A 27,260-nucleotide genomic window follows, 5' to 3' on the forward strand; every position below is an offset into this window, starting at 1 on the left:
CTCTGCTCAGCAGGGAGCCTGCTTCCCCTCCTCTCTCTATGCCTGCCTCTCTGCCTACTTGTGATCTCTGCCAAATAAATAAAATCTTAAAAAATAAAACTGTGTTACCAGTATGTCCCCTGCTTATACCTTATTTGCTAAATCAAGCAGTTCTACCCAACGTCCCCCAAGTCTGCAAGCCGTATTCCAGCCGGGCGGCGCAGGTATTTGGGAAACTTGGTGTGCGCCGTGTGGCTGGACGCGGGAGTCGCTCCGGGCCTTCTGCGCATGTACGCTGCGCCTCTCCCTTCTAGTTCGCGTCGGCGGCCGCGGCCTCGCGAGAAGACCGTCCCGGATGCTTCCGCGGCTGAGAGCGCGGCCGCAGGTGGGGAGTGCGCGGCCGGTGAGCCCCGGGGGCTTGGGCGTGGGTGACCCTTTAAACGGGAGGCTCCCGCGGGAGGGGCGGGTGACGGAGGAAGAGGCTTTGGTGCTGGAGCTCGGGGTGAGTCCTGCTCCGTCTTCATGCATCGAATGCGAACCAGCGCGACCCAGCAGCGCTTGTTACCGAGCGAAGCTTGGTGTTTTCATCTCCGACGTGAGGGCTCTACCGAGGCCTCGGTAAGAGCGGCGGAAACCGGCCTCGGGGCGCTCGTGGCCGGGCGCTTCTCTTTTGGGGGGAACGTTGTTCTCCACTCACGGTTCCTCTTCGTCTTCCCAGCCACCTGTGGTCACTGTAGCGTCCCCATGGCAACCGCGGGCAGAGCCCGGGAGGTGATTAGAGCGAGCCCCAGGTGGCGTAGAAGCAGGTGGAGATGCCCTGCCTCATCCTCTGCCACGCATCAAACCTGGGCGCGAGGCAGACCCAACAGCAAACAGCTGCAGGAGCCCTGACCTTGTCTCTGGAGAACCTGTGAGCCTGGCACCTGAGTGGAGGCATCCGGGCCCCGCTCACCCGCTGCACCCTTCCCTGTGACCTCAGTAGCTGCACTTGGCGTTTACGGAAGGTCCAGCTTGTGATTGAGGGTGACGGGAAGGTCCAAGAGCTTTAGATCTTGGATGGGGATTCCAACTGGCTATGCCCGGTTTTCCTGGAACAAGGCAGCTCTTGTGAGGGAGGAAGGAGGAGCCCAGGAGCAGGGACCCCACCTAAGACGCCAGTCAGTTGGCCCAGACCTCAGTAGAGATCCAGAGTGAAAGGGGAAGGGGCAAAGACCTGCTCAGCCTGAAGCAGTTTGGGTCCTCCTGCCAGAACCACGTTCGTAACCAGATTCTGGCAAACGGGGTGATGGTGGACGTATTTGGCCAGCTTTCAGGAGGGATGTCAGCTGTGGCTGGGGGAGGAGGGTAGGGCAACAGGAACAGAAGGTGCTGCTTGTTGGAGAACCGTGGGGCATCATGTGGAAGGAAGGGCTTAGCAGCCACAGAGAAGCAAACTGCTGCCTCCATCCCTTCGTCTTTCCTCCACTCCCAGATTCTGAGTGGTTGACTCACTACAGCACAGCTAGCCCCATCCCTCTGTCCTGATCTGATAGAATCCGAGATGGTACTGCAGGGAAGGTCTTTAAGGCTTGTCTGTTTGTGCTCTGCTTAAAGATGGGGCTGGGATAGGGTGGGAAGGAAATGGGTCTTCTTTCACTTACCTGCTCCTACTCATGCATTTTGTTGTGGGAGAAACAAGAGCAGACATAGAATCTCTTGATGGCCCAGGCACCTGTTTTCTGCCTTGACGACAGATAAGTCAGAACCAGTTTGTTGTTTTTAATCATAGATATGTTTGAGAACCTGAAACTGAGTTAAAGCAAACTCTTCCCTCCCCCTTTGGAAAAAGACCAGCCCTTAAAGCCCCATCCTTTTTTTTTTTTTTTTTCCCCGAAACTAGTAGGATTCTCTCGTTTATAATGAACATTATAACTTGAAATATTTTTGCTTAGCATCAGTTTTAATGAAAGCATTATGTTCCATGCCTTGGCTTTTCCTAATTTATTTAGTGTACTGTGTTGTTTACATTTTTTCTGTTTTAGAGCATACATTGTTAGTAAATCAGGAGAAAACAAAAATTGTTTAAAGATTTTATTTTTAAGTAATTTCTACACCTAACATGGGGCTCTGACCTACAACCCCAAGATCGAGAGTTGGTTGCCCCACCAGTTGAGCCAGCCAGATAACCTGAAAACAAATGTTTTTACATTTAAAAACTAGTGTGTCCAAGCACCATGGAATTGTGCATGGGCTGTTCCCTCCCTTCCTGTCCTCCTTTCTGCCCTTTCTCAAGGCATCTCTGCTTCAGGGGTGTTTTGCCAGCAGCTGTGTGGAGTTTTTCAGGCTGACGGCATCTCTCATGTTGGTTCTTTCCTTCTCAGCTGTACCCTCACGGTTATCCACACTCTTCAGGGCCAGCAGAAGATGATCACATCCCAGGTGAGCTGTTCATTTGTTCACAGTTTTGCCTAACAGAGATTGTTATATGTGGGGTTTATAAAATGTCTGTACCTTCATATGAAATAGTAGAAATGAAATAGTAGAAATCAGGGAAAATGCAGAGCACAAGTCAACAGATCACAGTACATGGGCCAAATACAGCCTGCTGCTTATTTTTCTATGGCCCACAAACTATGAACTTTTAGGTGGTTGAGAAACAAATCAAGAGTAGTAGTTTGTGATGGGAAATTGTATGAAATTCAGATTTCAGGGTCTATATAAAGTTTTACTGGGACCCAGCAATGCTCATTCATTTGTGGTTGTGGCTGGCTTCATATTATAGGGGTAGAGCTGAGTGGTTGTGACAGAGACTGTGTAGCTTGGCAAGCCTGAAATATTTATTACGTGGCCATTTGCCAGAACTGTTTACAGTTTGCTGACCTCTACTACAGTAGGGCAAAGAGGCCTTGTAGATAAATGATCACATCTTGTGATCTTACTGAGTTTTGAAACCAGAACATAAGAAAGTTTTTTGATAAGCTTCATTTGGTGGCATTATGTACCTTCCAGTCCTGCAATGATAAAAAGAAGTGGTGGGCATAGAGTAATTCTTGTCCAGTTCAGAGGAAAAGTTGAATTGCACATGAATTGTGCCAGCATTAGGGCTCCTGGCTGTCAAAGAAGGAGCGAGTTTGGGCAGACCACAGTGATCCAGGGTAATCAGTAGGATGAGATAGGCTTTTGTGACAGTCCTGGGGATTGGGCAGTATCTTAACTTTTGCAGTCTGGTGAGTGACTCTTCTCTTTCAATTGTGGTAAAATACACGACACAAAATTCACACTTGAACCTTTTTAAATTGTAGAACTCAGTTGCACTTAACACACTCACAATGTTGTGCAACCGTAACCACCCTCTCCTTCCAGAATAGTTTCATCAAACCAAAAGGAAACCTTATACTTTTAATTTTGTTGTGTTAATTTTGTTGTGTTAATTTTGTTATACTTTTTGATTTTGTTGTGGTTACTGATACATGGTTTTAGCTCCTTCATCTTTCATTGTAATTTTATTCTCCACACTTTGTTCTTATAATTTATTTATTTATTTATTTATTTTTTAAAGATTTATTTATTTATTTATTTGACAGAGAGAGATCACAAGTAGGCAGATAGGCAGGCAAAGAGAGAGAGAGAGGGAAGCAGGCTCCCTGCTGAGCAGAGAGCCCGATATGGGACTCGATCCCAGGACCCTGAGATCATGACCTGAGCCGAAGGCAGCGGCTTAACCCACTGAGCCACCCAGGCGCCCCTGTTCTTATAATTTAAAAAAATCTGCTGAGGTGAAATTCACATACAAAAGTAACTATTTTAAAGTGACCAGATCAGTTCAGTGGCACTTAGTACATTCAAAGTGTTATGCAACCACTACCTTAATTGAGTTTCAGAATATTCCCATCATTCTAAATAAAGCCCGTTACTCATTAAGGAGTTTCTCCCCATTCTCTTATTCACCCAGTTCCTGGCAGCGAGCTGTTTGTGTTCTGTCTCTATGGACTGATCTATTCTGAGTATTTCCTACAAATGGAGTCATTCATTATATGGGCATTTGTGTCTAGCTTCCTTCACTTAGCATGTTGTCAAGGTTCATCCATGTTGTAGTACTTATCAGTACATTTTCACTTTTTTTTCTTATTTATTGTGGTAAAATACAACATAACATAAAATTTACCATCTTAAACATTTTTTAAGTGTATGCTTCAGTGGTAAGTGTATTCACATTCTTGTGCTTCTGTCACTCCATTCATCCCCATAGTCTTTCATCTTGTAAAACTGAAATTCTGTACCTATTAAACAATAACTCCCCTCTGGGAACTCCTATGATACTTCCTGATTCTATAATTCTGACTACCCTAAGTACCTCATATAAGTGGAATCCTGTAGTATTTGTCCTTGGGTGACTGCCTTATTTCACTTAGCATGAATCTTGAAGATTCATCCATGTTGTAGCATACTGCAGACTTTTTTCCATTTTTAAGGCTGAGTGATATCCTATTGTATGTATATATACATTTTGCTTATCCATTCATCTGTCCATGGACACTTGAGTTGTTCCATGTTTTAGCTATTATGAATAACAATGCGGCTATGAAAATGAGTGTACAGACATCTTTTTGAGACCTTTTGGATTTGTTCTTTTTCAAGATTGTTGTGGATATTCAGATTTCTTTAGATTCTGTATGAATTTTAGTATGAAATATTTTTTTAAGATTTTATTTATTTATTTGACAGAGATCACAAGTAGGCAGAGAGGCAAGCAGAGAGAGGGGGGGAAGCAGGCTTCCCGCCAAGCAGAGAGCCTGATGCAGGGCTTGATCCCAGGACCCTCGGATCATGACCTGAGCCAAAGGCAGAGGCTTTAACCCACTGAGCCACCCAGGCGCCCTAGCATGAATATTTTTCATTTCTGCAAAAAATATTATTGGAATTTTGCTAGAGATTTCATTGAATCTGTTGATTGCCTTGAGTAATATTGACATTTTAACAATAAGTTTCCTAATCCATGCACATGGGATGTGTTTTCATTTATTTATGTCATCTTTTATGTCTTTCAGCACTGTTTTATAGTTCTCATTGTGCAAATCTTTTTTTACATCTTTGATTACATTAATTCCTAAAATTTCTTTTGATGCTTTTGTAAATGGATTTGCTTTTGTAATTTCCTTTTCAGATTATTCATTATTATTATTATTATTCATATTGTAGAAATGCAACTGATTTTTGTATGTTGACATATCTTGCTACTTTGTTGAATTCATTTAGTTGATCTAACAGCTTTTCTTGTAGAGTCTTCAAGTTTTTCTACATATAAGATTATATCATTTGCACAATGACTTTACTTTTTCCTTTTCAGTTTGAATACTTTTATTTCTTTTTCTTGTCTAATGCTGTGACTAGAACTTCCAGTACTATGCTGAATAGAAGTGATGAAAGCAGGCAGCCTTGCCTTGCTCCTGATCTTAGAAGAATAGCTTTCAGCCTTTCACCATTGAGTATAATTTCTTGTATTTTTTGCATACATAGCTTTTATTATGTGGGGTTAGTTCTCTGCTATTCTGATTTTATTGAATGTTGTTATCATGAAAGATTGTTGAATTTTGTCAGATGCTTTTTCTGTATCAATTGAGATGGTCATGTGGTTTTTTCCTTCATTGTTTGATGTGGTGTATTATACTGATTGATTTTTGTATGTTGAACCATCCTTGGATTCCAAAAATAGATCTACTTGGTCATGCATATAATCCATTTTATTTTATTTTATTTTTTAATTGAAGTTTAAATGAAGTGTAACATACAGTTTTATTTAGTTTAAGTTGTACAACATACTGACTCAGCAATTCTTTACATTAGTCAGTGCTTACACTACCTGTTGCCATACATGATTACAGTATTATTGACTTTATTTACTGCTCTATACTTTTCATCTCCATAATTTATGTATTTTATAACTCTTCTTATATCTATTTTATATCTTTTGTGAGTTTGTAACTCTTAATCCTTTTTCTCAGCAGTCTCCCACCCACCTCCCCTCTGGCACCACTATTTGTACTCCGTATTTATGGATCTGTATTTTGTTTATTGGTTCATTTGTTTTGTTTTTCAGATTCCACATGTTAATGAAATCATATGGTATTTGTCTTTTTCTGTCTGACTTATTTCACTTAGCACAATACCTTTTAGGTCCTCCTATCTTGTCACAAATGACAAGATCTCATTCTTTCTTAAGGCTGAGTAATATTCTATGGTGTCTCTATACCATATCTTCTTTATTCATTCATCTGTCAGTGGACACTTGGGTTGCTTCTGTATCTTGGCTGTGTAAATAAAGCTGCAGTAAACATACATATGCTGCATATATCTTTTCAAATTAGTTTTGTTTGTTTGTTTGTTTTTTCCTTTGGATAAATACCCAAAGAAAGTGGAATTATTGGATCACATGATATTTCTATTTTTAATATTTTGAGGAAACTCCATACTGTTTTCCACATTGGCTGCACCAATTCCACTCCCACCAAAAATACACAGGCATCTCATTTTCTCCACATCCTCACCAACACTTATTTCTTTTTGATAGTAAGCACTCTGACTGGTGTGAGGTGGTTTCGATTTACATTTTCTTGATGATAAGTGATGTTGAACATCTTCTCATGTGTCTGTTGGCCATCTGTATGTCTTCTTTAATCAGTGGCTTTTTTTGTTTGTTTTGTTTTGTTTTGTTTTGGCGTTGTGTTGTATATGCCCTTTATATGTTTTGGATATTAATCCCTTATTGGATATATCATTTGCAGATACTTTCTTCTATTCATTGGGTAAATTTTTTGTTTCATTGATGGGTTCATTTGTGCAAAATCTTTTCATTTTTATAGTTGCAATTGTTTATTTTTGCTTTGTTTCCCTTGCCTTAGGAGACATATCTAGAAAAATCTTTCTATGGCCAATGTCAAAGAAATTACTTGCTATGTTTTCTAATAGGAGTTTTATAACCTTTAATCCCCTTTGAGTGTATTTTTGTGTATGGTGTGAGAAAGTGGCCCAGTTTTGTTATTTTGTACATAGCTGTTCAGATTTCCCAGCACCAATTGTTAAAGAGACGGTCTTTTTCTCAGTCTTTATTCTTGCTTCCTTTGTCATAGATTAGTTGACCATATAGGTATGGGTTTATTTCTGGGGTCTCTGTTCTGTTCCATTGATTTTTGTGTCTTGTTTTGTGCCAGTACCATATATTTTGATTACTATAGCTTTGTAGTATATTATAATCCTTCTGTTTGATAATATTTTGTTGAGGATTTTTTACATCAGTGTTCATAAAGGATATTGGTCAGTAGTTTTCTCTTTAAAATAATTTATTTAAACAACAGCAAAAAAGAATTCACTCATTTCACCCACTCTACTCCCCACCTCTGGCAACTGCCACTTTGTTTTCTGTATGAGAGTATTTTCTTTAAGATTCCACATATCAGAGAGATCACATGGTACTTGTCTTTTTCTCTGACTGACTTATTTCACTTAGCATAATGCCACAGAGTCCACCCGTGTTGCTATAAATGGCAGGGTTTCATTCTTTTTTACGGTTGAATAATATTCCATTGTATAGATATACCACAGTTTCTTTATGCATTCATCTATCAGTGGACAGTTAGGTTGTTTCCATATCTTAGATATTTTAAATAATGCTGCAGTAAACATGGGGATGTATATAACCTTTTGAGTTAATGTTTTTATTTTCTTTGACTAAATACCCAAAAGTGAAATTGCTGGATGATATGATAGTCTAGTTTTAGTTTTTGGAAGAGCCTTCATACCATTTTCTATAGCACCAATTTACATTTCCACCAACAGCACACAAGGGTTCCTTTTCTTTTTTTTTAATATCCTCACCAGTGCCTGTTGTTATTTCTTGTGTTTCTGATAGCCATTCTAACAGGTGTAAGGTAATACCACTTTGGTCTTGACTTGCATCTCCCTAATAATTAATGATGTTGAGCATCTTTTAAATAAACCTGTTAGTCATATGTATGTCTTCTTTGAATTAAGACTATTCAGATCTTCTGCCCAGTTTTTCATCAGATTTTTTTTTTTAATTTTAAAAAATGACTTGGTAGTTCTTTTATATATTTTGAATATCAGTCCCTTATTAGATACATTACTTGGAAATATTTTCTCCTATTCAGTAAGTTGCCTTTCCATTTTGTTGATGATTTTTCTTTGGTGTATAAAAATTTTTAGTTATGATGTAGTCCCATTTATTTATTCTTTCTTTTGTTGCTTTTGCTTTTGGTGTCAAATCTAAAATCATTGCCTAGACCTGTGTCAAGGAGCTTACCACCTGTGTTTTTCCTAGAGTTTTATGGTTCCATATTTTCCTGTTTCTTTGTATGCCTTGTGATTTTTTTGATTGAACACTGGGCATTCGACTCTTAATAATGTGGTAACTCTGGAAATCAGATTCTTCCCGTTCTGCAATGTTTGCCATATTTTCTTACTGATTTTGTTTATTTTCATTTATCTTTTGATTGTTGTAGGCTGTCTCTGTGCCAAGGATCAGCCTGATGTGTAAACTTAATGTCTTCTTAGTGTTTTCTGAGCCTGTCCTTGGGTATGCACCATCACTTTCTGATTCTCCTAGTATATGCAGTTATTTTTTAATGTCTTGGTCTTCAGTGTCTGGTTCCTAAAGGGGGAAAGGCAAAGAATGAAGGAGGAGAAAATGAAAAGGGGGAAACACAAATTGAAGGGGACTTGCAGCAACTGGGGAAATGCACTAAGTGGCTGTGTGCCTCTTTGCACCCGTGTGATCAGAAGCTTTGGTCCTCAGAGCACGGGAACTTGCACAGAACCCCTTTATGAATTGTGTCTTTGTTGCATGTGTATATGGTGTAGATTCTTTTAAGTCCTATGGTAGCTATATTTTTGTATGTTTCCTTGTGAGAATAACTTCTTTAAGACCAGGAAGAGTATTTTATTAAACTTGGAATTCTCAGAGACTAGGGCAGTTACTGGTACATGTGGGCACTCAGATTTTTTGTATTAAATAACAAAATAATTCACCAATGGTATTTCTATTATGATCTTTTTTTTTTTTTTTTTTGAACTCACAAAGTATAACACAAAAGAAGCTCTATAATAGAGGTCCTTAGTAACATTTTCTGGCCAGTTTTCAACAGTAAAAAATGGTAAGAATTGGTCTTTGCAGTCAAATGCTCTACCACTGAGCTATACCCCCAAGAATTGGTCTTTGAACTTCTTTTTTTCATTTCACTTGATTTTGACCACTTCAGACTGAGCAGAAATGTGCTTTTCCAGGGATCATTGTCATTCAGGGATGTGACTGTGGGCTTCACTCAGGAGGAGTGGCAGCACCTGGACCCTGCTCAGAGGACCCTGTACAGGGATGTGATGCTGGAGAACTATAGCCACCTTGTCTCAGTGGGTAGGTAGTGTTTGTTTCTCACGTAGACCCCCAGTATGTGTGTCTTTTTTATTTACAGAAACTTGCAGAGTTTTTGGAATATATTATTTAGTTTTGAAATTTGGAGGTCAAGGATGACCTTTTGACTATCCGAAGGGATTTGTTTTCTTTTCCCTCATAACAGGGATTAATTTTTTTTAATTGTATAGTCTTTGAGTTATAATGTCCTCCACCTTCAGAGGCCCTGAAACTCATCCAGTTTGTCCCAAGTCAGACACTTCTCATTCACAGGGTATTCCATTCCTAAACCAGAAGTGATCCTCAAGTTGGAGCAAGGAGAGGAGCCGTGGATATTAGAGGAAGAGTTCCTGAGCCAGAATGACCCAGGTGAGTGAGTACGTATGAGCCAGATGGAGTTTAGGAGGAAATTAGATCACAAAGCCTTAGTTGAGAGCTTTAAGGCCATTGAAATGGTCTTTAAGAATCACTTTTTAGGGGCGCCTGGGTGGCTCAGTGGGTTAAGGCCTCTGCCTTCGGCTCAGGTCATGATCCCAGAGTCCTGGGATCGAGCCCCTCATCGGGCTCTCTGCTCAGCAGGGAGCCTGCTTGCTCCTCTCTCTCTGCCTGCCTCTCTGCCTACTTGTGTTCTCTGTCAAATAAATAAATAAAATCTTTAAGAAAAAAAATAAAAAAATCTTTCTTTAAAAAAAAAAAAAAAGAATCACTTTTTAGAGGCTCTGGACCTTTGAAAGTAGCATGTTGACATGACTCAAATATTTAGTGTCACTCAATCATCCAGTATCTCCCAATGTCACTTATACACAATGTTATCTTTGTTTTCCTCCTTAGGAATAAATTATATAGAGTTAAATACATAGATCTTTAAGTATACACATGTACTATATATATGTGTGTATATTCTTACTATATATATGTGTGTATATACAATATACGTATACACACACAGTGTGGGTGTGTGTATGTGTGTGTATAGTATCTGGCTGCTTTGATTCAGTATTGTGTCTATGAGAAATTCACATCGTGTTTATGATTAGTTTATTGCTTTATATTGCTGTGTAGCATTCCACTGTGACTGTCACAGAGTTTATGTCTTTATTATGTTATTGAAACATATTTAGGATGCATATTTGAAACATATTTGTTTTGAAACATACTTGTTTTGAGTTTGAGGTTTTTGAAAAACATTTATAAAAATTATTGTGTGTGTCCTTCTGAGGAGGATGTAAACTCTTCTGTTAGATGTGTGACCAGAAATGGACTTGCTGGGTAGAGTGATCACATATTTAGCTTTACAGTACTTTTTAGTTTAAATAATTTTCCGAAGACGTTGTACTCAATTGTATTGTCACTAGCAATGTATGAGAGCTTTAATTGCCATTTATTGTTGTGAGCACTTGGTATTGTCAGTCTAATTTAGCCATTTTAGTCATTTTGTTGTGTTATCTCATTAGGCTTTAATTCTCATTTCTCTGATGACTGATATTGAGCATCTTTTCATATGTTTGTTGGCTATTTGGATCTTCTTTAGCAAAGTTAACTGTTCAGGTCTTTTGCCTATATTTTATCGGACCATTAGTCTTTTTCTATTGAATTATAGAAGTTTTAAAATAGATTCCAAATATGAATCTTTGGCAAATGTATGTATTGATAGTACCTTTTATCAATTATATAAGCCTTGTCTTACCATTTTCTTGATGACTTCTGATGACAGTTAAAAAGATTGTCCTTTCTCCTGCTGAATCATGGTTTTATCTTTGTCATTTATCAGGTGAACATATATTTGTGGTTTTGTTTCTGGGCTTTCTGTTTTGTTCTGTTGGCTGTCTTTTTTTTTTTTTTTTAATTTTATTTTATTTATTTGAGAGAGAGACAGAGTGAGAGAGCATGAGAGGGGAGGTCAGAGGGAGAAGCAGACTCCCCATGGAGCTGGGAGCCTGATGTGGGACTTGATCCCAGGACTCTGGGATCATGACCTGAGCTGAAGGCAGTTGCTTAACCAACGGAGCCACCCAGGTGCCCCTATTGGCTGTCTTATAAAGGTTCCATTTATCCATCTTCTTGACAATACTATTATCTTTTATCTTTATAACTTAATTATAAGTCATGACATCTGGCAGTGTTAGCCTTCTAGCTTTGCTGTTTTCTGCAAGGTTGCTTGGCTATAGCATGAATACAGAATGTTGCCAAGAATATCTTTAATCTACAAAATATATTAAAATAATTTCTATGTTTCCAGATATTACAGACAGTGCTATGGTCCTATGAACTTTTGCATTTTCATATAAATTTTAGAATCAGCTTGTCAGTTTCCACAAATACACACACACACACACACACACACACACAAACACACACCCATACCCCTATACCTCCTCTTTTAGGGCTTTTACTGGGGTTGTATTGATCATTTTGGAGAGAATTGGCATCTAATTCTAGTGTATAGAAAAATTGTTGGTATTCACACACTGACTTTGTATCCTGCAATCGTGCTAAGTTTACTTATTCTGATAGTTATTTTATAGTTTTCTTAAAAATTTTTAGGTCAGTAATTGTCTATGCATAAAGACAAGTTTACTTCTCCTTCCTAATTTTGTACTAGCTAAGAATGCCAATAGCATGTTGTATAGAAGTGGTGAAGGTGAACATCTTTGTCTTGTTTTTGACTTCAGGAAGAAACTATTAGAATTAATCTTGATTTTAACTGAAGGATTTCTATAAATGTGCCTTATCATTTTGAGGAAGTTCTCTTCTATTCCTAGTTTGCTAAGAGGGTTTTTGTTTTTAAAGATTTATTTATTCTAGAGAGAGAAAGAGAGAGAGCATGTGCATGGTGGGGAAAGGGAGTGAGAGTGTCTTAAGCAGACTCCACGCTGAGCAGGGAGCCCAACACGGGGCTCGATCTTACAACCCTATCACAACCTGAGCCAAAACCAAGTCCGATGCTTAACTGACTGTGCCACTGAAGTGCTCCCCCTTATTGTTTTTTTTTGAATCATGAATGAATATTTTGTCAAAAGCTTTCTCTGCATATATTGAGATAATCATGATTTTTCATGTTTATTCTGTTAATATGGTGAGTAATCTTGATTAATTTTCCAATGTTAAGCCAACCTGATATTTCTGAAATACATTCTCCGTCATAATGTATTTTGCTCTCATAATCTCTGAATTTGACTTTTTGCTAGTTTATGTAGGATTTTTCTGTGTGTGTGTGTGTGTGTGTTCATGAGACTTATTATCCTGTAATTAGCCTTTGTTATAATGTTTTCAGGTTTGGGGTTGAAGACTGTTCTACTTTTGGGGGCACCTGGTTGGCTCAGTCGTTAGGTGTCTGCCTTCAGTTCAGGTCATGATCCCAGGGTCCTGGGATAGAGCCCCGCATCGGGCTCCCTGCTCAGCGGGAAGCCTGCTTCTTCCTCTCCCACCACCTCTGCTTGTGTTCCTTCTCTCACTGTGTCTCTCTCTGTCAAATAAATAAATAAGTAAAATCTTAAAAAAAAAAAAAAAAAGATTCTACTACCTTCGTAGGATGAGTTGAGCAGCATTTCAATACACTTTTCTATTCTGTGGATGATATTATGTGAGATTATGTTATTCTTTAATGTTTGGAAGTTTTCACCTGTGAAGTTTCTGGGGTCTGAGGTTATCTTTTGGTGGAGATTTTAAATTTCAGACTGTTAAATTTTTAGTATTTATCTTTGTTAATTTTACCATAAGTACAACACATGAGATTTCTGGAACAGAGCAGATGAATTAGTATTTACTTAAAACTAAGTAACAACTTTGTGCTTCCAGTGTACCTCAGTTCCTTACTCTTGGAGCAATGAGACAGAAATCAGGTGTTCTACACATATATACAAAGTTGGTATTTTGGGTGAAAAATACTGATAAAACGAATCTGGGTGTTTCTATAGAAGAGAGAGTTAGTTGTCCCCCTACCATTTTAAAAGGAGGGAGGAAAACCTTTGCTGCCTTGGAAAGGATCCTGAGTTCACACTTTACCCTTTGGACTATGAGTAAATTTCTTCAGAGGAGAGAGAAGACCAGTGTCTCCAGCCTTATACCCAGGATGTCACCAGGGCTCCTGGTTCTGGTACCCCCACTGAAATGTGAGTCTTTCTGGAGTCTGTCCCTATCTAATTAGTCATAAATTACTTTCCAAGCCTCATTCTTTTACCTTAAGCTCCAAGTTTTATTTAAATTTGCTGAAAAAGTCCTAGCTGTGCAGAAACATAAAATTTATTTTCCCTACAGCTCCACACAACCACTCATTTTATTTCTGATCTCTGGCCAGTTTTTCTGTGTACATGCCACTCTTCAGTCATTTTGGTTTAGTCTTTAGCCACCAAGATGTGTCTTAGAAAGCTAGATGCTCTTCAGGTATTTCCGTTTGCCTTTTTACCGGGCCCAGGGGACCAGACCAGGGCCAGCAGTTTGTCTTAGCATTTTGCCCAGACTTTGCCTTGGCTTACAAGGAAGAAGTCTGTGGCACATTCTGTTACCCATAGAGCTCTGGCCAGCCAGTTGAAGCTGACTTGAATGCCTTCCAGGCTGAGGCAGGGTCATGAAGCATTTCAGCTCAAGACAGGAACAGATTCTGTACCACTTTCTAATAACCGTAGTATAGGTCAACCTGCTCCCAGAGGGCATGTCTGAGGTCTGTTGCACTACCGGATATTTCCTCAAATACTTGAAAGCTTCTGGAAATCACCCCTGGTTGCAGATCACACTTAGATTGCAAATTAGTGGCTGATTTTCACACATGCACACACAAAAGCACAATCCCAGAGGGTACACCTGGAAAGAAAGATCTTTCAGTTGTTAGGAGTACCACCCCCTGCCCCCCGCCCCAAACCCGGCCCCTAGCATGACTTCTCACTGTATGGTGAGCTTTAGAATCCCCACCCCCACCAGTCCAAATCTTTGATTTTGTCGTCTTTTCAGAGGGACTGCCTTAAGTCAGTCAGTTCCAAACAGTCCTGCTTGTCCATGATCCATTCCAACCGCCCCAGGTCTCTGTGGTGTGCATGACACCTGGAGGTGTTCCGCAGGGAAAAGATAGGGACTGTTATCTTCTGTCTTTTGATCAGAGCATCAAGCACGCATGAGAGAAGCAGCTGCCAGTTTGAATGCCTGGGATCCACTGCAGTTTGTAGTTGGGTGAAGCAGGATGGATGGCAGTTAGGGAGGGCAGCAGAGGCATTTCTCCTCTGGGAGAACTCCAAGTATAGGTTGGAAGGACGAAGATGAGCAACAACTCTGTCCCCATGTTGTTATAAAGGTTCACTTTCCCAGGTGTCAGAGTTTTTGCTTTACTTCCATTGTTAAAAATCTGTGTATCTTTTTTTTTTTTTTTTTTTAAGATTTCATTTATTTGATAGAGAGACACCCAGAGAGGGAACACAAGCAGGGGGAGTAGGAGAGGGGGAAGCAGGCTTCCTGCTGAGCAGGGAACCTGACCTGAGCCAAAGGCAGATGCTTAACAACTGAGCCACCCAGGTGCCCCAAAATCTGTGTATCTTATCGGTAACTGTAACTTCATGTTTTTCCAGTCATCTCTACTCTCCACCAGAACTTCCATCTCGAGGGTCTGAGTGCAAGGGAACCAAAGCCCTTTAAAAGAAAAATGTTTTTACACAGTTTAAACAGAATTAATTCTAATCCTTGAAGCTGTTTTTTGGCCATCCTCTTGGCCTGGAGTTGCTGACAGGAGAAAGAGATATGTCATGTCCGGGAGGAGTGTTCAGGGTGAGATCTTGAATTTTCAAAATAAGTGCATATACTACCACCCCTCCCACACATGCATCCCCTTTTTCCTAATCATACCCAGTAAATAGACTTGAGACCATCCCTTTTTGAGGATAGCTGCATTTAATAGTCTGCTTTGCTAAGGTGTGAGTGCCAAGAAGAAGATGGCACAAATAGACTCATTCTTGCTCATTCTTGGAAAGTCGACAGTGGTGAGATATCCTCTAGAGTAAGTTAAAATTGAGTTTTGATTCACTGCCCCACCACCTTGTACCTTCCACAGGAATCCTGAGGTCAGAATACAGTCTGCTTCTGTGGTTTGGGTTGTGTGCAGGTCCTTGCATCAGAGCTAGCCCTCCCCCATGGTAATGACCTGAATGGTTCTGCCAGGATCCATGGTGTTTCCATAGCTCACAGCACTAGAGGGCTTCCAACATCATCATAGTCACAGCGTTCTGCCACTGAACAGGTTGACCTCATCTGCTTGGCAGAGCTGAAGGTTACAGCAGAGCAGGCAGTTAGGGAAAACCTCTGTGACTCCAGGCTTTGGAGAGCTACCAACAAAGCCTTTCTTGCAGGGTTTTATTGTAAAAAGTCTTTTTCACCTTGTCCGTGGTAGATTCCAAGTTTATCTACCTAAAAAATGGGTTCGGCAGGCTTGGGACCCATCATCAGTCTCCAGTGGATTAAGCATCAGATTTTAACAAGAGCTCATTAGCAAGCTCAAAATGACTTTTCCAAAAGGGAGCTCCCAAAGTCTCTTTTTGGACACTGCCTCCCTAGTCATGTTCTCTCCTTTGCACACTCCCTCTCTTAGGCAAAATCCTCAGTCATGGAGGCTTGCTCTACCTCCAGTATTTTAAGTTTCTAGAAGTCCAGTGCGCTATCCATTGCTCAATGGAGCCCAGTAAGTTTCTAGACAGGGACACTACGTCCTCACCCATAGGGGTGCCTGGGTGGCTCAGGTCATGATCTCAGGGTCCTGGGATCAAGCCCTGCATCTGGCTCCCTGCTCAGCGGGGATCCTGCTTCTCTCTCTTCCTCTGCCACTCCCCCTGCTTGTGCGTGTGTGCTCTTTCTCTCAAACAAATAAAATCTTAAAAAAAAAAATTCCTCACCCACAGACTTCTTTCCTCGATGGGGATGATTGTCTTTAGAACTTACGCCATATTCTCTTCTACCACGTATTTGGGTGTAGTAGCCACAAAACAATACAACGCTGTTTAAAAAATTCCTTTTTTTTTTTTTTTCTTAGCGCATATTTAGCAGCAACTTCTAACAGCTAATTTAGCATTGGCAGGCTCACAGTCACAGCTGTGTGGACCCCGGCTGGGGCAGAGGTGAGGCTGCAGGCCTGCTGTGGGCATTTCTTTTAGGTTCCACCTTCAGAATTTCTTCTGTGACCCATGGGCTGTTGAGAAGTGAGTTGCTTCTAAAATCATTTTTTCTAGTTATCCTTCAGTTCTTGAGTTCTAACTTAATACAGAGAATTTCAGTTTCTTAAAATAATTTCAGTTGCTTGAAATTTGTCAATACCGTCTGTTTTCATAAATGTTCTGTGCACACTTGAGAAGGAGGTATAGTCTGTAATTGTTTTGTATAATGTTCTGTACTGGTATTTTTTCAGGTCTTCTGTATTCTGATTGTCTTTTGTCTGCTGTCCTGTCAGATACTAAGAAAGGTGTTTTAAAATCTCCAACTGTGCTATTTCTTGAGGCTATATTAATTCAGCAGATGGAAATTTAGGATTGTTACATCCCGTTTTTGTTTTTTTTTAATATCGCATTTTTTAATGGACTCTTCAACCATTATGCAGTGCCTGTCTCCATATATGCAGTAATACTTTTGCCTTTAAGGCTAATTTTGGTATTAGCGTTGTTACACCAGCTTTCTTTTCTTTAGAGTTTTCATGGTATGTTCTTTAATATTCTTTACTGTCAGCCTTACCGTGCCCTTATATTTAAAGTGTGTCTCTTATAAACTGAAAGCAGTAGTTTGCTAAATCTAGTCTGACATTTAAAATTTCTTATTTAGATTAGGTAGTCCATTTATGTTTACTGGTATGATTGGACTTAAGCCTGCAGTCTTGCTATTTCTTTTCTTTTTTTTTCTTTTTTTCTTTTTTTTAAGATTTTATTTATTTATTTGACAGACAGAGATCACAAGTAGGCAGAGAAGCAGGCAGAGAGAGGAGGAAGCAGGCTCCCCGCCGAGCAGAGAGTTCGATGCGGGGCTCGACCCCAGGACCCTGGGATCATGACCTGAGCCGAAGGCAGAGGCTTTAACCCACTGAGCCACCCAGGCGCCCCGCTATTTCTTTTCTTTATGTACCATGTCTTCTTTCTTCTTTTATTCCTCATTTCACAACTCCTTTTGGATTTTTAAAAAATTATACTCTTTGCCTCTATTAGTTTTTAGTTATATATTCTTTCAGAAAATTTTTAGTCTTTCAGAGGTTAAACTATGTGTAACAGTATGTAAGTGTGGACACCAGCAGTGTGAAGATGTTCAAAGTCATGGGAACTATATGAGATCTTCTTGCTTGTGAGTATAAATAAAGGAGAGACATGGTCTTATGGCTGAATCCTGGGGCCCCACAAGGTTTAGGGGTTTAGAAGTGATGAAGATGAGGGGGACTGAGTGGTGAGGACAGTTGGAGGAATCTGGGAGGATGGACTAAAGTTGAGAGAATATGATATTCTGGAGGCCAAGAGAAGAATGTATTTCAGGGAGAAGTAAATGGACCTCAGGTCTGAAGATGGAAACATAAAGTTGGCATTTTAACCTTGACTTCTTAGGAAAGGAATACAAGAACAACTAATAGATGCAAATCAAACCCCACTTTGAAAGAACGAGAAGAAAGTTAAATGACACAACAAGGGGAAGGGTTGCCAATAGCAGTGAAATACCAGCCGGAGGTGTGTGCTGAGCTGCAGATTTCGTCAAACCTGATCTCTTAGAACAGCAGGAAGGACTTTCATGGTCGTGGTAGATCTCTGTACTGGCTTGCTTCCTGAGGAGCAGAGGGATGGGTTGGAAGGAGGACTCGCAGGCAGAGGCTGTGTTGGAAAGCTGCAGTCAGTCCATCTGTGAAGTAATAGAAAATGAAAAAGACTTTATACTTGAGAAAACTAAAAAGACTTCTCTCAGCTGAAGAATAGTAAAGATAGGGGACAGGATGCAGTGCCCTGGTTAAATATTCTTGCCAGTTTGGAATACGGCTCTCCGTTCACCCCGTGGGAAAGCCTGGATCAGGAAAAACTCACCTCCTTTAGTGCTCGGGAATTATAATAATAATAATAATAATAACAATAACAGCCATCACAAGATATATTTGAAGTTATTACAGGAAACAGGAGAAGACAGGATAAGCAAGTGGTAATTCACCTGCAGAATGTTGTCATGTAATGCCTAAATATTGTCACTAGTTTTTACTATAAATTAACAATGAAATAATGGCTTTGGGTGTGCAAGATCATAAAATAGGCAAATAAGACATTCTAAAAGAGATAAGACCGCAAGAAGTTGTATTATGAGCCATGTTATATCACAGGAAATAACTGGAAAAAAAAAGAATAAAATCACTGCAGTAATCAAAACACAATTTGAAAAAACAGAGGTAGAAAAGATAATGTTGAAAGTACACTAGGAAATATGGAGGTTATAAACGAGAAACCGAAACAACAAAGGGTATGGAAACAGTGCATGACAGCAAGTAATGGCTTCTTGTTTTCATTACATATGTTTTATAATTTTTATCCCAAATTTCTTTTACCAAGACAAGCTCATTGAATACTTTAGCTCACTTCTCCTTCCATGTCTGTCCAATCAGGAAGTTAATTCCTGGTCATATAATTAGGTACTAGTATTTTATGAGACTTCTCTAACCCCTAGGATTTTGCTCTTCCAAAGAGAAAGATCTTGGTTTCACTCTTTAATAATCCAGAATTACACATTATTAATGATTTTGCTTGACCATGCAGCCACATAGAGCCAGATTTTCATAATAATTCAGAAGGTCATCACCACAAACTCTTTGCAAACATACATGCCAGTTCATCAAGCATTAGACTCTGAGTTGTCAGGTATACATTGACATAGAGACTGAAAAATCATGTCTTGTTATAATTCTTGTTTCATCTTCCTCATACACATCAAGTGTTAGGAGGAACAGGACACTTTTGATGGGGTTTATATAGATTTCTTAATAACATTTAAATATTTATTTTCATAACAAAACTAACATTAATATCATGAATATTTATTCCATACATGCTTTTAAAAAATCTTTCATTAGCATTTTACCATATTTGCTGGTTTTTACAGAAATATATGTTTTTAAAGTACAGACATTAAACCACTAAATCTTTCAGTATGATGCCTAAAAACTTGTGTTTGGTAAAGCTCTCCCATTAATTCTGATAAAAACCATTTGTTAAACACCATTGACTTAATATCTATTCAGAGTGTTGGAAGAAAATCATAGGTGGAGTTATGGCTGCCAGAAACATAGTTGAGTAAAAATCTGAGCTGCATTGAATATTTAAAAATTCAGTGTTTAACAAAGACGTTGTTGTTATAGCAGCATAGCTGCTATAACATGTTAAAGTAAATTATACAAACAGACTTTTTTTTTTTTAAAGATTTTATTTATTTATTTGACAGACAGAGATTACAAGTAGGCAGAGAGGCAGGCAGAGAGAGAGGAGGAAGCAGGCTCCCTGCTGAGCAGAGAGCCCAATGCGGGGCTCGATCCCAGGACCCTGGGATCATGACCTGAGCCGAAGGCAGAGGCTTTAACCTACTGAGCCACCCAGGCGCCCCGGAAGCAGACTTTTTAACTTTTTATTTTAATCACCTGGTGCTGGGCGCCTGGGTGGCTCAGTGGGTTGGGCCTCTGCCTTTGGCTCTGGTCATGATCTTAGAGTCCTGGGATCAAGCCCTGCATTGGGCTCTCTGCTCAGCGGGAAGCCTGCTTCCCCCTCTCTCTCTGCCTGCCTCTCTGCCTACTTGTGATCTCTCTCTCTCTCTGTCAAATAAATAAATAATAATAAAAAAATCTTAAAAAAATATCACCTGGTGCTTATGACAAGTGTGCTACTTAATCCCCATCATCTGTTTCATCTGTCCCCCCCATTTCCCTCTAGTAACCATCTTGCTTGTTCTCTGTAGTCTGTTTCTTGATTTCTCTCTCTCTCTCTCTCTCTTTTTTTTTTTTTTTTGCCTTTGCTTATTCGTTTTGCTTCTTGAATTCCACATGTGAGTGAAATCATATGATATTTGTCTTTGGCTGGCTGGCTTAATTCACTTAGCATTATATTCTCTGGCTCCATCTGTGTCATTGCAAATGACAAGATTTCATTTTTATGGTTGAGTAATATTGCATTGTGTATGTGTGTATACACCACATCTTTATCCATTTGTCAATTGATGGACACTTGGGCTACCATCATAATTTGACTATTGTAAATAGTGCTATTATAAACATAAGAGTACATGTATCTCTTGAATTAGTGTGCTTGTATTCGTAGGGTAAATACTCAGTGGTGCAGTTGTTGGGTCATAGGGTAGTTCTATTTTTAACTTTTTGAGGACCCTCCATATTGTTTTCCACAGTGGCTACACTAGTTCACATTCCCACCAACAGTACATGAGGGTTCCTTTTTCTCCACATCCTTGCAACCTGTTGTTTCCTGTGTTTTTTATATTAGCCAGTCAGACTGTTGTGAGGTGACCTCTCATTGTGGTTTTGATTTGCAGTTCCCTGATGATGAGTGATGAATATCTTTTCATGTGTCTGTTGACCATTTATCTATGTGTTTTCTTTGGAGAAATGTCCATGTTATAGGTTGGTCTTTCTTTCTTTCTTAGCAAGTGAAGCTGAAAGTGTTGGGTAGATTTGGGAAGCAACTTTTTAAAAACATTCTTGGACTGTAATCTCTAACAGAATGAACAACTTGAGTGTAAGATTATGGATGAGAATGAACAAATTATGGGGACAAACAGCTGGGCTTATAAGAATAAAAAACATTCATTCTAGATTTGTAAATTGATGGCTTGGTTCTAATCTGAATACAGGTTAATATGTTTGCTTCAGTGTGATACCTTTAAAAAAATATTGTCAGTTCTTAGGTTATTGGACTCAGTAGTATTAGTATTGACATTCTATAGAATTGTATGATACATCATTACAAATATAGTATTATAGGTAACAGGGGTAAAGACAGGTATACATAACCAAAAAATATTAATGTACAGGTAAATGAAAGTTCTAGGATCAGGTTTAGAATTGTAGGCTTTCATGTTATGCAGAGATATAAAAGCATAACATATATGTATGTATGTATATACATACATACACATGCAGGATTGAAGGCTAATGTTAAATCAGATGAGATTTGGTTGGAGGAAAGCCAGAAGACACTGGAAGAAGGTCTGATGGTCAGAAGTCCACTCTTGAACAACTCTGATGGAATAAAGGGAAAAATACCATAATCAAAAGAGCTGTAAATCTGATCCTATGGCAAGGATGGCTTGACCACTCATTGTTTTTGCTGTGTTATTGTGTGTTTTTATTCCTAGTGCATCAGAGCTAGAAACAGAATTAAAGATATTAGAGATTGGGTTATAGTACTGTTCCCTTTTGAATTAGAGTTCTTAGAAGTTTGATTTGTTGCTAGTGTGCAGAATGGAAAAGAGAGGTGAGACTGGAAGTGTATATACTGTTGTCATAACCAAGACATGAGGTAATAATGAACTAAGCTTGTCTACTCCCCAGAACCTAACTAATTCTATTTCTCCTACATATCCTTGTCAACTAATCTTCCTTGTCACTCTATTTATATTTCAGAATTAATTAATAACAGTAGAAACTATTCAAGAAAGAAGTTCAGTTGGTTTAACAAAGGTAGAAATTGGCTCCATAATGATAAGTATGAAAGAATTCATTCTGAAGAGATACCTTACGAATATAATAAAAATGGGAATGGCCTCCACCTTAATGAAGACTTTGTTCACCATCAGAAAATTCAAATTTTGGAGCAGCCTTTTGAATATAGTGAATGTAGGAAAGCTTTCCGTGAGAATGCACTCTTTGTTGTACATAAGAAAGCTTACACAGGAAAGAATACCTGTGAGTACACTGAATATGGGAAGATCTTCTGTGATATGTCATCTCTCATTGCTCATCAGAGAACACATCCAAGAGAGAATCACTGTGAATTCAATGAATGTGGAGAAAATTTCTTTGAGGAATCCATTCTTTATGACCGTCAGAGTGTTCAGCCTTTCAGCCAGAAGTCAAACCTCATTCCAATTCAGAGAACCCACTCAATTGACAATATACTTGAATATAATGAATGTGGAACATTTTTCAGTGAAAAGTTAGTCTTTGGTGTACAGCAGAGAACACACACAGGAGAAAAACCTTATGAATGTCATGAATGTGGAAAAACCTTCAACCAGAAGTCAGCCCACACAAGACATCAGAGAACACACACAGGGGAAAAATCTTGTGAATGTCCTGAATGTGGGAAAACTTTCTACAAGAATTCAGACCTTATTAAACACCAGAGAATTCACACAGGGGAGAAACCTTTTGAATGTCAGGAATGTGGGAAATCCTTCAGTGAAAAGTCTACTCTTACTCAACATCGGAGAACACACACAGGGGAGAAACCATATGAATGTCATGAATGTGGGAAAGCCTTCTCATTTAAGTCCGTCCTTACTGTACATCAAAAAACACATACAGGGGAGAAGCCCTATGAGTGTTATGAATGTAGGAAGGCCTTTCTCAGAAAATCAGACCTCATTAAACATCAAAGAACTCACACAGGGGAAAAACCTTACGAATGTAATGAATGTGGAAAATCCTTCTCTGAGAAGTCAACTCTTACCAAGCATCTGAGAACTCACACAGGTGAGAAACCCTATGAATGTATTGAATGTGGAAAATTTTTTTGCTACTACTCAGGTTTCACAGAACATCAGAGAAGACACACAGGGGAGAAACCTTTTGGGTGTACTGAATGTGGGAAAAATTTTCGTCAGAAGTCAGCCCTAATTGTTCATCAGAGGACTCACATAAGACAGAAACCTTATGAATGTAATGAATGTGGAAAATCATTCTGTGTAAAGTCAAAGCTCATTGCACATCATAGAACACACACGGGGGAAAAACCCTATCAATGTAATGTTTGTAGAAAATCATTTTATGTGAAGTCTAAACTTACTGTACATCAACGAACACACTTGGGGAGAAACCCTATAAATGTAATAAATGAGGGAAGTCACTCTGGGTGAAGTTAAGAGTTTATAGAAAAAGAACACAAAAGGGGAGAAAAATCCATTGATATAATCATTTTTGAGAAGATCTTTGGTCTAAAGTCAGTTCTCACAATATAGCAGAGAACTTACAGAGGGGAGAAAATGAATGATATGAAGCTATAGAATATAGAAAACTTTTGTGTTGGAATTTGAACCGTACAGTATATCAGAAAACTCAGTGGAGGAGACCTATTGGTGAATGAATATAGGGAACCTTTTGCCCAAAGCCACACCTCACTAAACATCAAAGAAAACATGTAAGTTAGAAACCTCTATCAGCGTTCATAAGGTAGAGAAGATTTTACTCCACAGGCTTTAGAAAATGCACAAATTGTAGGACACTATAGGGAAGCATTTTCTATGAGGTGATATTTTATTAGACTTGTGTGACATTCTTGATGTAGCATCTGGTGGATGTTGGAAGTTACTAGAGAAAACTTTAACTATGTGGGAGCTTTAAGTTAAAAATCTACGCTTATACATCAGATTTTGAATTGAAGTGTTTCTAGCAATTTAGGAAATGTGGAGAACATTTTCATTTAGAAATAACATTTTTGTTAAGATACACTTTGGCCCATTGCCAGGTCTGTTCCCCTGTTTAAGGTATTAGATGTGACACTGGGTGTGGTGCATAAACAATGAATTCTGGTACACTGAAAAGAAATTAAAAAAACAAGAAAAAAAGGTATTAGATGTGAAAACACACCACACTGGGACCAGCAGTTGTAAGCACATCAGAGGTTTACTGCTCAGGCATATGCAGGACGAGAGAAGATTTTTAGCGAGAGGATTCGTCAAAAGGACCTTCTGATGTCCAGGTAAAAGAGAGATTCTAGATCTCGTGACACACATAGGAGGAGCTTGCTAGCAGGATGTTTTAGTAATTCTGGGGCAGACTGATTTTGAGTGGCTCTTTCTGGAAGAGTGAATCAAAGGGGAAAGGTGAGTTGCTGTGCAGGCAGCTTAGTGACTGTAGAAGTGCTTGTGGAGTATAGGTGGTTTCTGCCCTGGCGGGTGTCATCCTGTTGTGAGTGACTTACGATACCCAGCTGTATTTCTTCCTGTACTTAACACCTTTCATATGTGATGTAACAGTTTCAGCAATGTGAAACATTTATATATGAAAGTACATTCTTAAATACAGAGCTTTAAAAAAGCACAAGGAGATAATACTCCTGGGTGGGCTATAGTAGCTTGTAGCAGATCAGTGTACTAATTGAGAACAACTAGAAAAACTTCACAAAAAGCATCTATTTGAATGCAGCCTATTGCTGCAGAAGCAAAGAGGACTAGGGGTAAAATTCAAGAGGAGTGAATCAGAGAGTACATGGGCAAAATGCAGCTGTTTCACCTGGGAGCACTTGCCAGTTCTGACCACACCGAGGAACCTGAGTACTGAGCGTGGCTCAGGTGAAGGCTGAAACTCTTTGTAGGAGGAGGAAGACCAGAAGCCAGCAGTACTTTTGGCAGTCAAGGGCTGGAGTGAAAAATTCTTAAACATTACAGGTCAGACACATAACTGGTTTTCCAAGAAATTTTTAGAAGACTGACTCAGCACAGGGCAGGAGCCTGAAAAGTGAAGCTGAAAGTAGATTTTTTTTTTTTCAGTACTGAGAAAATATGATTAGAATTTGGGAATTGCCTGTAGGATGGGCCCTTAGTGAGCATAGCATGCCATCAGTAAAAGCAAGGTTATACCAAAGGTAGATTGTACCTTATTGCAACTGCAAATGATACCTGAAAGAAAGAAAACTCTCAGAACAGATGGCCTCGCTGCAGTTATTCCAAATATTTAAGAAGGAGAGAATACCAAGCTTTTATGAACTTTTCCAGAGAAAGGAAGATGGAACTTTACTAATTCATTTTGAGAGCTGAGTACAACCTTGATACCAAAACCTGTAATAGACATTTCAGGAAAGTAAAGTTACCAATATTTTATGAATTAAAGTGCATAATCCTAAATTTAAAAAAATCCAGTCATATCCATGGACCAAGTAATGTTTATTAGAGGAGTCAAGGATTTAATATTTAAAATGAAATCAGTTTGGCCAGTTCTTCCTCTCACATTCTCCTTTCTCCCTTGTGATTTCTGTATTTCTTTCCTGCCTTCCCTTCCTACAATGGAAGTCAGAACAGGTGTGCCGTGGGGGATGAGAAAGGTATTGTGGTGAGGTACCCATTTGCATCAAAGCATTGAGGGCAGTTGGAAAAGATGATCAGCATGGCTGTAGTATTTAACATTGAGCAAATAAGAAAATGTGTTGAGGATGATGGGAGACAAATTGGAGAAGGCTTTCATAAAAATGGAGAATGGGAAAGTTAGAAAACAGCAGTGTTAGATTGGAATGTAACTCATAGAAATTGTGTATGTGAAAAAAAAAAAAGAAATTGTGTATGTGTCTTTTATGTCTCTGTCTGCTGAGAGGGCCTACACACAGTGACACCCCAGAAGCAGCACACGAAGTGCCAAGCTACTCATTTCTAAATGCTGTCCTCCACCCAAAAAGGAACCAAGTCTCTGGAGTGATGGCTGATTCAAGGTCAGAGATAGGAAGAAATAGATGAACTTGAATCATCTTAGCTACCAGATAGAAAATGTTCAAAGAATCTTGGAAACAAAAGAACCATCTTGGACAGATTCCACTGGCCAAATTTGAGACAGTTGGAACATCAAAATAACGATAGAATCAGAACACAAGAGACTTAATAAAAGGGGAATCCATTAATTTATGGTGCTGTAAATAAATGAGTAAATTCATGGACGAGAAGGGAAAACTTTTCTTTACATAAGAATGCCAGTTAATAGAAGGAGAATAATGGAAATAGGAAAATACCATTTGGCAGCCATTGGAGTGGTGGTTGATTTAGGAGGTAGTTGCCAACATAGGACAGGGTTTGTGGGTAGAGGTTTGATGAAGAATAGGGTATTGGCATAATGTTCAAATATCTCCCCACAAAATACTAATCAGTTGCAAAGGTGAATGTGGTGATTTTATGATTAAACCTGGCAGACACCAACGTGATTAGGTGATCAAAGTTCAACTCACCAGTGGAGTAGGACAGGTCAACATGATGTGTTCCTTGATGGGATGCTCTGAGAAGAGCCAGCATCATCTGTATGGTATTTTTGCCAAGAAAGTGTGACCTGTGTTTGCTCAGGAGGAGATATCAGGTGAACCCATTTGAAAGGTTATTTTACTGAATACAAAGCTTATAGTCTTTAAAAATGTGAGTGACATGAAAACCGCTCCACATGGAGGAGACTGATCTATTTATTTATTCATTTTAGAGAGTGAGTGAGCAGGTAAGTAAAGGAAGGGGCAGAGGGGGAGAAGCTTCAAGCAGACTTCCTGCTGAGTGGAGAGCCCCAAGCGGAGTTTGATCTCACGACCCTGAGATCATGACCTGAGCCAAAACCAAGAGTCAGACTCAACCGGCAGAGCCACCCAGGCACTCCAAGACTGTAGATATTTTAAAATAACAAAAAGGAAGACTGGACATTGTTAGAACAGTTGGCAGCATTCAGTGTATGGCTTGAATGGTGGTGTTTATCAGTGTTTATCTCCTGACTTGGATGATTGTTGGGTGGTTCTGTAGGTTATTGCCTTTGTGGAAGATAACACACTGGAGTGGGTAGTGGTAATGGAGCCTTGTGTCTGCAGTTTATTTTCAGATGCTCTAGAGAAAGACTAATTCGTGTGTGTGAGTGCAAGTTAGTAAGGGACAGAGGGAGGAGGTGCAGTGCAGTTAGGGGAATTTGAGTGAAGGGGATCTGAGTTTTTTTGGTATTGTGCTTGTGAGT

At 39.3% G+C, this 27,260-nt stretch overlaps 1 protein-coding gene across 2 annotated transcripts; it reads left to right on the top strand.

The window, feature by feature from the left end:
• Window positions 1-316: 316 nt before the first annotated feature.
• Window positions 317-25,824, top strand: ZNF37A (zinc finger protein 37A). 2 transcript variants are annotated; one of them, XM_080823184.1, is made up of 5 exons: window positions 317-364; window positions 2,340-2,397; window positions 9,256-9,382; window positions 9,653-9,748; window positions 21,981-25,824. In XM_080823184.1, exons 2-5 carry the CDS (start codon window positions 2,383-2,385, stop codon window positions 23,432-23,434), a joined length of 1,692 nt encoding a protein of 563 aa, XP_080679310.1. In that variant the 5' UTR covers window positions 317-364; window positions 2,340-2,382; the 3' UTR covers window positions 23,435-25,824. The 2 variants fall into 2 exon arrangements, with proteins under 2 accessions (XP_080679310.1, XP_080679309.1); XM_080823183.1 differs by having other exon boundaries at window positions 339-597.
• Window positions 25,825-27,260: the final 1,436 nt, after the last annotated feature.

This window comes from Martes martes, assembly GCF_963455335.1.
Source record: "Martes martes genome assembly, chromosome: 14".
Classification (NCBI taxonomy): domain Eukaryota; kingdom Metazoa; phylum Chordata; class Mammalia; order Carnivora; family Mustelidae; genus Martes; species Martes martes.